Below are 16,886 nucleotides of genomic sequence, written 5' to 3'. Positions count from 1 at the left end.
ACTGAGACTGGAGGGGTGGAAAGGCAGGAGTGGGACTGCGAGTGGATTCAGGTCCAGGTGCAGTGGGGTGGGATGGGAGCCACGGCACCTCCCGACAGGGTGGGTATCCAGGACAAGCAGGGTATGGACCAAAGGTAACAGGTGGAACCAAAGACACCTGGGTTGCTGGGGTGGAGAGGGGCTGTCGGCAGACATGGGGCGAGGGGACTGGTGGCAGAGGGGCTGTCCTGGAGCAAGGGCAGGTACCAGGGCCTTCATACCTCTTGGGGAAGCATCTCTTGCTTTAGACACCTGCCCAGAAAGGATCTGCCCCTTTTGTGCTGGGCCTGGGTGAGGGTCTGGCGGAGGGAGGGTCTGGCTTACCTCTAGCTTCACTGCTCAGGAAATACAATCTACAGTCTAAATTTAGGCACGAGAAGGAAGGAAGCACGGAAGGAAGGAACCCCCTGGGCTTCCTACGGAGGGGAGGGCAAGGCAGGGAGGGTGGTGCAGGAAAAGGCCTGGTCTGGCCCTTCTAATCCCAGCTGCCCTGGACAGGCATGGACATGTGGGCAATCTTTCTGGCCACACCAGTCTTTGACAGAAAGAATCAGAACTCTCCAGTTGCAGAGGCTCTGGGACCCCTCCTGCCTGGCCAGGTCAAGCAGGCAGCTTTCATCCCGAGACTTAGCTAGAGGCTGGACAAAGGCCTGGGAGAATGGGGGCTGTACCGAGTCCCCTCCCTGTTCTGGCCACCTGAACACAGGGTGCTGCTTGCTGGCTGGGGTTAGGGTGCCCCTGCTAGCAGAGCCCAGAGCTGCCAGGACCTGCCTTGCTGGAATGGGAAGGGACAGGGTGGGGTGGGGGCCAGAGAGGGAGGCATGGAGCAGGGCAAGAATGGCAGACATACAGGCCACAGTGGCTCCAGATCAGGAAGTTTTATTGCTGACATGCAGGAAGAGTCCCCATGTAGTACAAAAATATGTCTTTATACAAACTTTTTTGTGACTTTTTTCATTTTCTTTACAATAGAACTTCTCCCAGTGTGTGACACCAGTGAGGGCAGACCCGATCTCCTCTCATGTGTTTCACCAGAAGAAGTGTAACCAGACGAGATTGACCTTGGAAGGAACCAGTCTGTCTGCTAGGGTTTTGCAGACCTGAGGATATTGCTTTGAAAAGGAGACAAATCACACATGGAAAGCAGGCCCAAGGGGCTGCTGGGCAGAGGCCCTGCCAAGGCAGGCCCTGGCCAGGCCTCAGAGCCTCACTGGAGGACAGTCACAGGGCTGGGAGCCCAGGCCGACTAACATTTCTGCTCCCTTAGGAGAATTTTCTTTAGCAAATAAATATAGAAAAGAGGCCTCCCCACCCCACAGCACCATGCCCTGGCTCTCAGCGGCTGGATGGCTGAGCTAGAGGCAGAGCTGGGTGCTCAGGGAGTAAGTGCTGAGCTCAGGTGGGCTCCCACAGACCCACCAAGGCAGAGGCACAAGGCGCCCAAGTGCTGGATTGGGAGCATGGGAAGGAAGGGGCGTGGGCGGCCCTGCTACTGCTGGCAAGAGGTGGCCCCATTTTTTCCAGATGGGGAAACTGAGGCACGAGGAGGTTTGGGAACTTGCCCAAGGTCACTCACAGTGAGTCAGTTTTTTTCCCCCCTTGTGTTGGGGGGGTGGACAGCTCACACTCTGGGAAACATTGTTGCATCCCCAATGGGGAGCAAAGACAGGTAGAAAGGGCCTTACGCTGCCCGAAGGGGACACTCAGACTCTCTGAGGATACACGGCAGGTAGGCCTCTGGGGAAGGGTCTTTGCTTGGCACCAGAAAGAGCCAAGGTTCAATGAGGGAAACGGGGAGAGGAGGGCATTCTGGTGAGAACAGCATTTCTGGCAAGACGGGCATCCACTTCAAAATCTCGGCTCAAGAGGCAGCAGGGCTGTTCTCAGGCCAGGTGGGCAGGTCCTCAACCCCTGCAATTCTCCCCACAAGCCTCCCACCCCATGGAGGCCCCTGGCCAGGGTCTGTCGGGGGAGACACACCATCTACTGAGGCAAGGTGGGAGGGGAGACACCCCACGGTTCATTCTCCGAACACCAGGGGTGGAGGCAAGACAGCATGCAAACAGGGCCCTGTCCCCAGCCAGGCCCACAGTACCCTCCCCAGCCCGGTCACAGGCTCCCTTCACATTGGGCTCCATGTTACCTGGTACCACATGAAGGATAGAGAAGGAAGCAGGGCTAACACGCATGTGCAACACCTCAGAAAAGCTACTGAGATGAGAGAAAGCCAAGTTTAGAAAGAACTCCCATCACTGGACACAAGCCCAGTGGGCTGGGAGCAGAGAGGTCCAGCAAGGAGGACCCCTCTTTGCCTGGAGGTGTGGAGGGAGCCCACATGTGGGCCATGGACCCCTGCTGTCCAGCCAGGCTGGGGACAGGGATTGGCCATGGGCTGAGCCACCTAAGGATGGGAGAGAACTTGGTTTCAGTAAAAAAATAAATATATTTGAATAAGATGAGGTGAAGGTTTTCCAAAGCTCGGATTGAGGGGCCGGGGGTCAGAAGGGAGGGATGGTGCAGACTGGGGGGACTGGGCAGTGGGGGGTGGCACTCATTCTGGGAGCCAGCAGCGAGCTGCACTTTCAGCTTATTTGACTGTGGGGAGCAGTAGCCCCCAAGCCGGGCAGACGCCAGCTGGATCAGGGCTTGGGGGAGTGGGTGGGCTCCCTCCTCCTATCGCTCAGTCCAGAGACAGCGTGGTTAGAGACAGAGGTAGATTAAAATGTCATGATTAAAAGCAGATTAGTCATCTAGGCCTCTCAGATTTAAAAACCAAACAATCAAGCAATCATTCCAAAAGGTAGCTTCGTGGTACCTCTGCTGACCCCACATGTGACCTGGGCTGTCCCTGTCCCTGCCCTATCCCTGTTGCAGCCTGGGAGAGTCCAGCACTATAGGGCCCAGCCTCAACAGGGCTGGGGGCCGGAAGAGGTGGTGCTGGGGCTGGTGCCCCTGGCTGAGGCTGCTATTTCCGCAGGTAGCGCTGTGCCAGGATGGCGGTGTCCAAAGAGGTCATGGGCTGTGCGTCGTGGCCCAGCCGTCGCACTGGTGGCACGCTGCCGAACTGTCTCTTGGGCACCCAGCTCCGGGCCTCGTGAATGGAGCTCTTCTCCTCGGCCAGCAGCAGCTGCTGCCGCATGTAGTTCTCAAACTCGTATTGAGAGCACTCCTCTGTCACCTTTGCCTGTGAGGCCCAGAGGGACCAAAACAAAGAGGGCAGCAGAGAGAGAAGACAGGGTGAGTATGGCACCTGGCTCCTGAGGTCCTTCCTAGACACCGCACTTTGGGCACCACTGAGCCTGGAGCCATGTGTGGGTCCGAGTGTCGGCCTCTGGCTGATGGCACGGCACACTGCTGGCTGCCCCTGGGCATCGCTTCAGCACACACCTGTGCCCTTTCCTACTCACCCAAGAGAGGTGACATTAGCTTCCTCACTGTGAGGGGAGTGGCTGTCTCCCCTCACAAACATTCTCTGAGCCCTGACAGGGGCCAGTGTAGACACGGGTAAGAGCAAGGCCCGGGGTGTTTCTATCAGTCCTACACATGGGGCCTGCTGCTGGGCTCCCCAGACACAGGCAGGCAGTGACTGAAACTGCACCAGTCATCACAGAGGAAGTGGGCTTTAGAGTCAGACTTGGGTTCAAGGTTCAGCTCTAACTTCTTCAAAGCTGTGTGACTTTGGGGAAATCATTTTCTCTGAGCCTACTTCTACCCTTGGGAACGGGATAAGAACATAGGCCGTGGGGAGGGCTGACTGAGACATACAGGGGTGGGCACTTGGTGCGTGCTAGTGACGATGATTTCAGCTGCTCAACAGCCCAGGGAAGGTGGGAGGTGGAGGGTAGGCCTGAAACTTTCTCTTCTCAAGGGCCTAGCCTAGATGCTTTGCTGTGGTCCCGGGCATGGATCCTCCTGCTCCTGCCCGCCCACTGCTTGCCAAGGTAGGCCAGGAAGGGAAGAGGTGCTTACAGTGTATTTCAGGCCTCGCGTTCCCCCAGGGCTCGGCCAAGCCCTGCCATCAAGGGGGCAGCCTATGATCACTAACGGTTTCTGCCTGGTGCTCAGGTCCCTACCCTAACTAAGGCCTAGCACTTTCTCCAGCGTAGGGAACTGGGAGAAGAGAAAACAGGGATGAATTAATCATCTGGAAAATGAAAAGCAGGAAGAGTGAGAAAGAACCCAGTGAGTCAGAGGGGCAGAGAAATGTGACTTGGGCAGGAAGAGGAAGCTCAGAGGGCCAGGCAGGGCCGCCTGCTGTGGGCCTCCCAGAAGCTGGTAATGGGACCATGGGAGTGCTAGCTGAGGAGGACACAGGCAGGCTGTGGCAGCTCAGGTGGGACACTTTTCTCCTTCCCCACTCCAAGGGCTGGGGAGAAGCTGAGGAGGCCCTGTGCCTGCGAGGGGCTGCCGCCTGGAACCCTCCCCATCTGCCCTCCCCACTCACCTCCTGGGAGCTGTCTGCATTGCTCATCTGGTCATCGATGTCAGGAACCACTTGCAAAGGCCCGCTCAGAGATGACAGGGACTGCCTGCAGGAAGGCAGACTGGTCAAGCTGGCTCCAGGCAGCCCCCACTGCTCCAGGCTTGGCTGGGGTCACTCTGGCCTGATACAACTGACTGCTTCTCTGAGCTCATTTGCTCATCCAATAAAGAAGAAATGCTCTTCCTGTGGCGTGGTGGGAACTCAGGCAATGCCCATCCCACAGCTGGCAGGATCTGGCCCAGCGGGAGAGGCTCTGTCTTGCACTCTGCCTACACCCTCCCAATCTTGCCCTTTGGGAAAATCTGGACATCTGACTGGCAGAGAAATGGGCTCGGAGTGGCCTCTTTTCTGCATAGGACAGACAGGACACCTGGGTGCTCAGCCCAGTGCCAGCCCACTTACCATGATGCAATGATGGCACTGAGGGCTTCCAGGACATCGGTAGCAGCCAGGCGCTGCTGGGGGTCAAGGACCAGCAGTTTCCGGATGAGACACACAGTGTTCTCAGAGACACGTCCATCCCTGACCACAGAGATGGAGGAAAGAGGGCTCAGCAGGGCACCATAGGGCTGGGTCTCTGACCCAGGACTCTAGGGCGCCCTGTGCTGTCTCCCATTATGAGCCCACAGGGCAGGACCATCCCCTCCCTGGACGCAGGACTCACTCGGGAATGGTGTACTCAGCGGCCTTGATCTTGCGGAAGAGCTCCTGTGGGATGCTGTCGTAGAAGGGGAACTGCCCGTAGAGCATGGTGAAGAGCACCACGCCCAGGGCCCACATGTCGCTCGGTTTGCCCCTGTATGGCCGGCCTGGGGGCAGAGAACACCAAACTCAGTGGCAAAAAAAACGCCATGGACACCCCTCAGCTGGTCAGCTAGTGCCTACAATCTCACCTGGGTGTCTCTCCAGCTGCTATTCTCACTCCTGGTCCCCTTCACACACTTGCTCCCAGAGCAAGCACAATGTAGCTGAGCTTCTGCTTGGAGTCCCTGTCGCCAGGAAACCTGGCTCCACAGGCAATACCTTTCCTGACCCTCTCATCTGTGTAGGGAGGAATCACGCTCCACCATGCCACCTGCTCTGACAAACTACAAGCCCCTGGGAGCTGGGCCTGACTTGGTGGCAGCAGAGAGGCTCCCAAAGCAAGTGGTCAATAATGTTTACAGAACAGCCATGTGGCTCTGGGCAAGTCAGCTACTCCCACTCCCCACTGCTCTCCTCTCATCCCGTGGTTCCTTCATGGCATGGACTGCCACCTTCTTATGTCACTCCCAGCTCCCCCACCGGAAGGCAAGTTCTCAGAGGCAGGCACTGGCTGTGCTGTGCTCCCTGCTGAGTCCAGTGCCCAGAACAGACTTGAACATTTGCTTTGTCAACCTCTGTGCTGCAGTTTCCTTACTCTGTGCCATGGTTTGAATGTCCCATTCAGGTTCACTGAAATCTCATTCCGATTCACCTGGACTGATGGGGTTTCTGGACTATCTTGAGGGGGTCTGTTATAAACCAGTCTGACTCTGTGTTGCTTTTTTTTCATTTTGCAGTTCTGAGGATTGAACCCAGAGGTGCTGTGCCACTGAGCTCATCCTCAGCCGTATTTTTTTTTTTTTTTTTTTGATGTGTGTGTGTGGTGCTGGGGATTGAACCCCAGGCCTGGTGCATGCAAGGCAAACACTCTGCCAACTGAGCTATATCCCCAGCCCTCCTTAGCCCTTATTTTTACTTTGCCATAGGGTATCACTAAGTTGTCCAGGCTGGCTTTGAAGTTGTGATCCTTTTTCCTCAGCCTCCCAAAATGGGCCGGGATGACAGGCGTGCAGCACCATGTCTAGCTTGAACTTTAAAAAAAAAATTTTTTTAATGATTATTTTTTAGTTTTAAGTGAACACAACATCTTTATTTTACATTTATGTGGTACTGAGGATGGAACTCAGTGCTTCAAGCATGCAAGCGAGCACTCTACCACTGAGCCACAACCCCAGCCCTAGCTTATAAACTTTTATTCTTCATAAATTACTAGTCTCTGGCACATGGTTACTGCAACAGAAAATGGACTAAGACACTAGGAAAGAAGGAAGCAGATTCTAATTCTAATGGAGTCCTTACCTTTTTTTTTTTTTTTTTTTTTTTTAAAGTACTGGGGATTAAACTCGGGCACTTGACTACCGAGCCAGATCCCTAGCCCTATTTTGTATTTCATTCAGAGACAGGGTCTCACTGAGTTGCTTAAGAGCCTCATTTTTGCTGAGGCTGGCTTTGAACTTGCGATCCTCCTGCCTCAGGCTCCTGAGCCCCTGGGATTACAGATGTGTGCCACCACACCCGGCTGAGTCCTTGCTTTTTGACAGCACTGGAAGAAACACTCATTTTACTAAATGTCCTTCACAACTGGATGACAGTCAGGCAACAGCAAAGTTATCTGCCCAAGGCCACACAGCAGGTGAGTGGCCCATGTCTAACTGCAAAAGGCCTGTTGCTTTCCTATTTTCAGGGCAACCAATTATCTCTCCATCCAGCAATAGAGCACCTCTCACTGGTCAGTCGCTGCCTGACCCACTCCTCCAAATGCAAAATGTGAGAACCACTGAAGCCTTCCAAGCTCCTTCCCAGTCCAGGCCTATGATATATCCTGTGGACTAGCAGGCTGAGGCAGTCCAAATCCTCACAGACAACTTAGCTCTCTATGGTGTGGAAGAGATGCTTCTGGACACTTGTCATTTCACTAGGAGCCCAGCACTGCCTGGGCAACACCACTTTTCTGGGTCACCCTGTAGTGGGTTGTTCAGGCCCCAAAGCATTCTGGGTAGCTGAGGATGCCTTTGGGGCAGGGGGCTGTGGTCCTCAAGGTCTTATTAGGCCCAGTGAAGGTCAGAAGCTTAAGGAGATGGGAATGTGATGTACATGGAAGTGGTGGCACAGGCCTTGGTTTGCACCTTCATGGAGTACCATGGAACCTTCTTATCAGAGCCTGTCTCTACATCTGTTAAGGGGATGGTGCTACTGCCAGCTGCATTGGCTGTGTGGGGGAAGCATCTGGTTTGACTGTATGGCAGGTGGTTCTGTAGAGACGAGCCCCTCCCAAGTTCTCTCAAGGCTGCAGTATCCCTGGATCTTTCCAGGGCTTGGTGCTCAAGAGGAACAGGAGTGACTTGTCACCAATCCCTTGGTCAATTTGAGGACAACTCTCTTCCCTTCCCCAGACTCTGCACCATCAAATGGGGTCCCCATATAGAACATAGGGCACCCCAAAAGGCTCTGCCTCTCCTTCAGAGAGGGACTGGAGGGATCCAATTTTGCAGAGGACCAGGGGAACAGGGAAGGAAACAGAGTCTACAGTGGAATAGGGGCATGGGGCTTAATGGGAGGCATCCCTGAAACGAGGCTCAGTTTTCAGGTTTACTGTTAGCTATGATTTTTTTTTTAAATATTTGTTTTTTAGTTTTTTGTAGGTGGACACAGTATCTTTATTTTATTTTTATGTGGTGCTGAGGATCGAACTCAGTGCCTCACGCATGCCAGGCGAGCGTGCTACCACTTGAGCCACATCCCCAACCCCTTAGCTATGATATTTTAACAAGAAATGTCATCTCTCTAAGCCTTGGTTTCCTCATCTATTAAAAGCGACTTGGGCTATTTCCCGTGCAGGGTAGCTGTGTGGTTCTAAGCAAATTATGTACATCGTGTGCTCAGCACAGTGCCTGCCACTTGGATATATGACAGCAGGTTATGACAGCTCAACAGTTTACATATTTGTGTACTGCCTGCTTCATCTCTGTACGAAGGGAGCTCCCTGAGGGCAGCAGTGTTCATCTGCTTATTCACTGCTACATCCAAAGTACCTAGAGCAGCTAAGGATGGCTATGCACGTCTGCAGTCCCAGCAACTCAGGAAGATCTCATGACTGCAGATAGCCGGGGCAACTTAGTAAAAACCTGTCTCAAAATGAAATATAAAAAGGGCTGGGGTGGGCTGGGGATATAGCTCAGTTGGTAGAATGCTTGCACAAGGCCCTGGGTTCAATCCCACACACACACACACAAAAGGCTGAGGAGTATCCTCAGGAGCAGAGCATCCCTGGGTTCAATCCCCTGTACTGGGGAAAAAAAGTTCCTAGAACTAGACTTATAGAACAAAGGATCTGGTAGGCCCAGCAAGGACGAGTAGAATGGATGCATGAAGTCCACTGAGGTGTACCTGGTTGAGGCTGGCTCAGCAGCTTCCTTTCACACCTGAGACAAATGGTGTTTCTCAACAGCCCATGTTGATTGAACTCGTGTGATCAGGCCTCTGCCCACCTCTCTCCAACTGCCATCAACTAAGCTCACTGTCTGAGAGTCTGAAGTTCTTCCAGTGTACCATGCTACCTCTGGGATACTCAGCCTAAGCCAGGTCACTGGCAGCCCTGCCACCACCACCCCCCACCACCGCCCCAAGGAGTTCATAGTTCTCTTTAAGATCCCAGCTTAGGGGCTGGGATTGTGGCTCAGTGGTAGAGTGCTCGCCTAGCACGGGCGGGACCCAGGTTTGAGCCTCAGCACCACATACAAATAAAAGCATTGTGTTGTGTCCATCTCCACCTAAAGAATAAATGTTAAAAAAAAAAAAAAAAAAAAAAAGATCGCAGCTTAAATGTCACTTACTGGGAAAGCCCTGCAAGTGCCTTCTTAGGGTCTCTGTGAAATTCTAGCACTAATCTCCTAGCACTAATCTCATGCATGAGTGTAACCAGTCCATCTTCCACTAGACTGCAGATTTTGTATATGGAGGAAGAGTACTGGTTTGGGCCACCAGTGAAGCTCTAGCACCTATCCCAGGGCCTGCTGACAGGCGACACTTGTTCAGCGTGTGCACTGCTGCAGAGCCTGCCTATGTGCAGCCCACACGTACCGCTGAGCACATCAGGACTGATGTAAGCAGGGCTCCCTCTCTGATCCTTCAGCAGGTCCCCCTCACTCACAAGATGCTTCCCGAGGCAGAAGTTAGTGATGGTTATCCGATGTGTCCTGAGAAAGGGAGGTAGAGGGTGAACAAATCTTGGTGTCAATAGTCAGGTGTACTAGACAAAAGTGGGGCACCCCGGCTGGGCCAGCCATTAATCCTGAACAAAGGCAGTAGGCTTCTCTTCAAAAGGCAAAACAGCTGCCTCCATACCAGGGAGCATAGAAATCCTAATCACATCCTTTTCTGGCCACCTGCTGAAATGTCCAGCAAGAATCTGTGCTGCTCTACCCTCTATGTTGCAGGGGCTTTCTCTGAACCTGGCACTCTGGCTGAGGCTCAGGGGGTACAGACCAGGGCTTGCTTAGAACAATTTTCAGAGATTTCTCCAAAACAGCCTCACATGATATTCTAGGTTGGGAGTGATCTAGAAATTTAGTTAGATTCCTTCATTCACACATTAGAAAATTCTAGCAGAGGTGAGTGACCTTAAAACCTTCCCACTCTGCACTGTGTGGTGGTCAGAGGGCAGCCCTTGAGCCTCCAACACCCTGCCTCACCAAATCCTTCAACCATTGCAGAGAAGGCAACAGAGCAGAAGAGTGTGCCTCCCCGGGTGGGGAACCTAGCACATCAAGGAGCACAGGGATGGGCACACTTGAGGATCCTGGTCCTGCAGGTACAGTTTCCACGTGCCCTGGGACAATGTGGAAGCTGGTCCTACACTGTGATGGTGCCAAGGACCATGCTAACAGCACAGCCCAGCCTTTCTGGTGGGTGCTGGGTTTCTCCAAGGAGCCTCTGGCCTGTGCTGGCATTCAATCAGCCACAGCACAGGGGCCGAAAAAAGCCTGAACCACCCCAACACTCTCCTCATCCCTGCAGTCCTCAGAGGCTGACGGGACACCAGGGAAGGAGAGCAGAACAGCTGTCACTGCACAGAGCAACAGCATGCCTACGGTTACTCTGACTTTCCAAAACCCCACTACAGGCTAAAGCATGCCTGGCAGATCCTGGCATTAGAAGGATGGCCTGGGAACCTTTCTGGGCAATTCCAGGACAGCAGGATCTTTGTCAACAAGTGGAACCAGCAGATGGCGAGAGACCCCTTATTCTTATGAGCAAACAGAACTTGGCTTTCTCCTCTTTGTGGCAGAGGGCGCACACTGGTGTAGATGCAGGGTGGCTGGGTGACAAGGAGCCTAAATGCAGGGGGATGGCCCATCCACTTAGGACTGAGATTTCAGTGGCCCTTTCTAGGCTCCAAACTGTTGTTCCAAGGCCCCCCACCCCCGACTCTCCACCTACTACTGGGGGTGAGGTCTTCTACTAAGGGCAGTCCATTCCAGAGAGCAGGCCCTGTGAGCTGGTGAGGCCACTTGGGGTCCTCAGGCAGGCTGGGAGAATGGAGCTTTGGGCAATTGGCCCTCTACTCAGCTTCCTCCCAAGAGAGTGCTGGACACTGACAAGGGCCCTGTGAGGGCCGGACAGCAGGGAGCACTCGTTGCCAGGTCTGACACTCCCTGGCATGTGAAGCACGGGCCCAACAGATGCTAAGGATCACAGTACACTGGGCTCTGTGGGCCAGCTGAGGCCACCAAACTTAGAGGGCATACTGCAGTGTCACATGAATAAGATAATGTGGCCAGGGCTGGGGTTGTTGCTTAGTGGTAGAGTGCTTGCCTTGCATGCGTGAGGCACTGGCTTCGATCCTCAGCACCACATAAAAACAAATAAATAAAATATTGTTTCCATCTACAACTAAAAAAAAAAAAAAAAAAAGAAAAAGAAAAAGAAAAAAGATAATGTGATCATGAGCTGGTTTACTCCAACAATTTTCAAATCCCTGCAGCACGGTGGAACACTTCCTGGTGTTTTTCACCTGGAACAACAGAGCCTGGGCTAGGAGCCACTAACATTAGCATCAGGTGAGGAATATGGTCCCTTCAGGTGGAGCAGGTAGGCACAGAGAGGTCATTTAGTCAAGACAGGGTTGGACTCTCCAGGAAGACCCTTGGCATAAGTTGGGGTGCTCCTACATGCTTTGGGGAGTTCCTGAGAAGGTGGGGGGCACAATTTACTTTGGAGGAAATGACCAACGTGGGGAGTTCAGGTGATAGAGGGTTCTGGAGTTCATCCTTGGGTGGCACTATTGCCCCCTTCTCCCAATCCCCCTTGTCATTATCAGCTGAGCACCTACTAAGAAAGAGGCCTGTTCTTGCCCCTCATGCAGCCCAGCAGGGAGCCTTTCTCACTGCCTTGTTTCAGATGGTACAACTAAAGCACAGAGAAACAGAGACTTAAGGTCCTATAGCTAATGAGAAAGGAGTAGGGTCCAACCCTAGGCTGTAATATCCAGAGCCTGCCACCAGGACTGACTGACACCCAGCTGTGTCTCTGGGCACTGCCCAGCACATGGCTGAATTTTCCTTCTGTTCTTTCAAGGCTGACTCATCCTGTGTTTTGTACTTCAGACTCTACCCTGACCCAGAAAACAGGATTCCCTGTCTCTGAGAGTCTTGGGGCAGTGGCTCTGGGCTCTGAGCCTTTCTAGGAAGTTCACAATGTGGACTAAAAAGAAGTCCTCAGGCCGGACGTAATCCCAGTGGCTTGGGAGGCTGAGACAGGAGAATCGTGAGTTCAAAGCCAGCCTCAGCAATGGTGAGGTGCTAAGCAACTCAGTGAGACCCTGTCTCTAAATAAAATACAAAATAGGGCTGGGGATGTGGCTCAGTGGTTGAGTGCCCCTGAGTTCAATCCGTGGTACCGGGGGAAAAAAAAGAAGTCCCCAGAGAGGAGTCATCTGCACACCTGGGGATTAGAGGGATCCACTGGCTCTCTCTAAGAGGCCCCCATGGGGGGTGCCAGTGAGGAAGGGTACCTCCTACCAAGCTGTCTTGTCCCTGTGTCAGCTGGGTGGGTACAGCAGCTGGGGGTATGGCAGCAAGGGAAGCTCCACAGGGGCCAAGCTGTCTCTTTACAGCACAGTCTCTATGGTGGGGAGGATGTGGGCTCAGAAATGCAGGGTGTGTGGCTAAGGGTGGATTTCCCCAGAGTTGCATCCAAGAGGCTCCAGAGCCCTGCAGCTATCTCGGGGAATTCTGCTGGCAAAGAGCTTGATGCAAACAAAGGCTCTTCTGTCCTCTGCATTCCCGGTGGGAATGTGGGTTCCAGCTCTCACGCAGGTCCACCCTACAGAATTGTGACTGGTGGCCAGAGCTTCAGAGTGAAGGCAAAGGGTCTCAGCAAGGGTCATGAGTACCTTGAGAAATGGGTGGCCCCAGCTCTGAACCCCCTATGTTTTTGCCTTGAACATAAGACTGCTTGGGCCTCTGGTCTGGAAGGTTCCCACAGAGCAGCACTGTATTTTCTCTTCCCAGCCACTGAAGCTGCAAGTGTATCCTGTGGGCTTTGAGGCTGAAGACAGCAGGAGGACAGCTTAAGGGAGGGGACAGTTGGCTCAGGACTCAAGATCTTTGGGTCCTTGTCCTTACCTCCTTGCTGTGTGACTCTCTTGCTAAGCCTGTTTCCCTCTGTGATACAGGGAGAACACTAGTGCCTGACTCAGGACCATGTTGGCATCTACCAAGGGAAGCCCACTGAAGGTGGCTGGCCTGTGCCTGCTACATAGCAAGCTGCCATCATCCTCATCCTCTGCCAGGGGCTACTGATGGGAAACCCCAGGAAAGACACTGTCCATGAGGCAGTGGGTAACGATAGGCCCTAAAGCACATGTGCCAGGGTGGCTGAGCCTCTCTGCCATGGCACAAGGTGGGGCTCAGAAAAGAGTGGCTGGGACTTGGGTTGAAGGGGGACCCAGGCCTGTTCTACCACAGAAGTGCCTGCAGTCTCTCCCACAGGAAGCAACACGGCAGCCTTGAGACCTCCCTAAGCTTGGCAATGCTCCTCTGTCACCCGCCACCACTGCCGACGTGGGCCGGGTGGCTCGCAGCTATCCTCGGGAGTCCCAGATCTCCTAGCTGGTCCCCACAAGAGAGTGAGGGCAGTGAGGGGTAGAGGGGGGTGACATGCGTCAGCAGGGTCTGCTCTGAGTGAGTCACTCTTCAGCTATGGCCCTCTGGGCTACCACAGTGTTCCTTTCCTCTTCTAGGAATTGGTATGCAACTTGCCAACACAAAAGGAAGGGGGAAGGAGAAGGAACCATGGCCAACCTCACATAACCCGAAAGAGGACTCAGGAGTTCAGCCCTTTCCTTTAACCCAAAGCCTGGGGAAGCTGACCTTGCAGCCACTGCACAAGCACTACTCCCCTTTCCTTCCTGGGGGTGCTCTCTGTCCTGCTGCTGAGAAGCAGTGAAAGGCCATGGCCTGCCTGCCTCTCCTGACTAAGAGACCAAGAAAGTGAGGCCTCAGAAGGAGGGGTGTGTCAAGGACACATGGGGAGCAGGGAAGAGTTCTGTACCACACCCCCTTCCCTGCTTCTGGAGCGCCTGCTATTTAAATGAAAGGCAATCATTGAAGGGGGTGTGTCCTCTGCCTGGTCCAAGACTCAGAAAAGGGAATTATCAGATTAAGGAAGAGTGACCTGAGCCACACACACTCCGCCACAGAGCTGCTACAGCTGTATTGGCATGTTCCAGAGGTATGACCTCCCGATTATGTTCCAGAACCTAGGGAGCCAGGGGAAGTGAGAAGAAGCAAACCCACCAGAGTCATAAAGAGGCCCAGCATGCTGGGGATGGAGCTCAGTGGTAGAGTGACTGCTTAGCATATGCCAGGTGCCCTGGGTTCCATCCCTAGCAGTGAGGTGGAGGGTAGCGGGGAGTGTGCTGGTGTGCTTGGCCAGCAGGAGCCCTGTCTCCATGTTCCCCTGACAACCCTTTGGATGCTCACTTAGAGCAGAGTGGCTGCGGTGGAAGTCCTGAGTTCTCAAGTCCACCTGGACAGGACATACGTCATATATCCAGAAGCTATCTCTTTGTAATCAGGGGCCGGCAGTCCAGGGAAGGGCAGTGACTGGCCCAAGGTGCCACAAGACCTAGGATTGTGCAGGACCCAAGTCTCCCTCTAAAACAATACACTCCCCACAAATGAGGCCTGGGTGGCCAGCACTGTCCAACACCTGTGCTTCTCTTGTGATTCAGAGGTGGGGCTGTGAACTGCTGGCCACCCTCATCAACCATTCACCACACAGCAGGCCCCATCTCGCGGGGAAAGCCAGCACATGGCCTGTCCTCCTATCTCTCAGTCAAAGGAACCTCCAGGCCCCACTGGATCAGCACTCAGGGGTATCCTTCTGATGAATCAAACCCCTACAGACAGTTTCACATCCACTTATTTGCATCCAAAGCCACTCTTTCCAGGAAAGTAAAATCATCTCCACTTTCACAAATGAGGAAACAGGAGCTCAGGTAATGTTTAGGTCAGGCACAGTGGTGCATGCCTGCAATCCCTGTGACTTGAGAGTAGCAAGACCCTGTTCTTAAATAAAAAATAATAATAATTAAAAAAAGGGTGTAGTTCACTGTAAAGCACCCCTTAGCTTAATGCCTAGGAAAACACACACACACACACACACACACACACACACACACACACACGGACAAACTCTCATGGTCTCCAAAAATAAGTAAGAGACAGCAGCCCTGGGACATAAGCCAGGTCTGACCCCTAGGTCATGCTCCTTCATCTTCAAGCCTAACTCCTCACTTAGCCAGATGGGGTTCAAGCAGCCTTGGAATTTCCTGTTTCCCTCCCTCTGCCCTTCAGAGAATGACAGGGTCATGTTCTCATCTCTGTATTTTCTCAGGCTGGCAAATCTTTACTCGTCCTTCATAAATCAACTCAGCTGGCAGACTCACTGCCCTTGCATGTGCACCCGCATTTGTCTTCAATCCGTGCTGTCTTTGGTCACACCTCATCAGATGCTGATCTCCCTAGGGGGTAAGAGCTGCAGCACCAAGATCTGTACTAGGGGCTGGCAGAAGGATGGAGACAGCTTGGCCATCTGCTGCCCTCACCCTCCTCTCCAGAGCCTACTTCACTGCAGCTTCTTTTCCCCTGACCATTGTGGTTTTACAGGGACAGCAGGCTCAGGGCCCTTCCTGGGCTGGGCTGACCACATCACGAAACAAATCACCCTGTCATTTCTGCTGTGAATCTGTACTGCTGGCCATTTGGAAGTTTTTGAGCCCACTTAGAGGTAAGAGAGTAAAGGAGGGAGACTCAGAAGAGCAGGTGAGGGGAGATTGCTCCCTTCTAGCCCTGAGGTTTCTAGGACTGTGGTGGCCCAGAGCAGTCCCCTCCAGACTGTTTTACCTGGGTCTCTGCCTGATTGATGCTCCTCTACCACTGCCTCAGATCACTTCAAAGTGGCTCAGACCCTCTGTTGGGGTGGAGTGATGACCTGAGATGGTCCTCTGCCTTGGTTCACAGATATTACTGGGATAAGCCACTCAGATATCCCCCAAGACTGAGGTGTTCTCTTCCTGATGTTGGAGTGCTGGTTTCTGACCACTCAAGAGTTGTGCCCTCTCCAGGAAGTTCCAAGGGCCAAAAGAAACTGCTGCTTACTCCAGGCTATGCCCCTCCTTAGGCACAGCACTTCTAGAGTCTGGTGGTTGTGAGGCACAGAGGTCATGCCCCCTTTCTCTGAGCTGGGAGGTCTGACGGGCATCCAGCTCCCATACTTTCAGGCTGAGGGCCCACTGTGACTTCCCCCATGCTTCAGCCTTCCCCTCGTCTCAATGCCACCTTTTCCGCTCTGAGCAGCTCTGCCCAGTGAACCTCCTCACACACATCCCATCTGTTCCCTGAGGAACCCGACCTATGGCAAGGCCTCCTTTCACTCATTTCTTCACCCGTTTGTTCATTTTTACAGTTATTTACTAAGCATGCACTAGAAGCCAGGCATGACCAATGATCATGTCATGCTGGGGCTGACAGCCCCAATCCTCTCCAGACCCGCTTTGTGAGGCTCTTTACACCTGGCCTCGGTGAGCATCAGATTCCCATATGGCAAAGGACAGAAGCAGCCACCTCACCCCAGAACCCTGGGATTTGGGGCTTTTTTGAGCCAGGATTCCCATGGGAAAACTGCAGGGTACTAGGTAGCTGTAGCCTGTCCTAACTCCAAGGTTATAGCACAGAAGAGGAAACCGTCTTACCTTTTATTGAGCACCATGTTCCCAAGTTTCAGGTCTCTGTGCACAATATTTTTCTGAAAACCAATAGGCATATGGTTTGCACATGAAAGTTAGAGGTGGAGTGGGGCCAGCCTATTAAAATGGGGCTCTCCAGGGGTTTCGAAGGAAGGAAAACCCTAGGATATGTCTCTTAGACCTCATTAGCCATGTGTCTAAAAGGATAAGCCAGGGCAGTTTCCTTAAGTCCTTCTTCCCTCAGGGCAGAAGCTAATGAATGGGTAAAGTCACTGTCTTTGGTACTGGAGATTTTTTTTGGGGGGGGGG

The 16,886-nt window shown here is 53.3% G+C and overlaps 1 protein-coding gene across 1 annotated transcript in view; it reads right to left on the bottom strand.

The window, feature by feature from the left end:
- Positions 1 to 902: 902 nt before the first annotated feature.
- STK40 (serine/threonine kinase 40) overlaps positions 903 to 16,886 on the bottom strand; it is a 43,181-nt gene continuing 27,197 nt past the window's right edge. The window contains exons 6-11 of the mRNA XM_081307546.1: positions 16,584 to 16,636; positions 9,407 to 9,522; positions 5,187 to 5,331; positions 4,925 to 5,044; positions 4,484 to 4,568; positions 903 to 3,223 (exon numbers count right to left, since the gene is read on the bottom strand). Coding sequence (XP_081163672.1) covers positions 3,005 to 3,223; positions 4,484 to 4,568; positions 4,925 to 5,044; positions 5,187 to 5,331; positions 9,407 to 9,522; positions 16,584 to 16,636 — 738 coding nt within the window. The 3' untranslated portion in view covers positions 903 to 3,004. The remainder of the gene's footprint in view (positions 3,224 to 4,483; positions 4,569 to 4,924; positions 5,045 to 5,186; positions 5,332 to 9,406; positions 9,523 to 16,583; positions 16,637 to 16,886) is intronic.

This window comes from Spermophilus citellus (assembly GCF_964194105.1).
Source record: "Spermophilus citellus genome assembly, chromosome: 9".
In the NCBI taxonomy this organism is placed as follows: Eukaryota; Metazoa; Chordata; class Mammalia; order Rodentia; family Sciuridae; genus Spermophilus; species Spermophilus citellus.
Note: the sequence above shows the minus strand (reverse complement) of the source record. Positions and strands in the feature narration are given on the sequence as shown.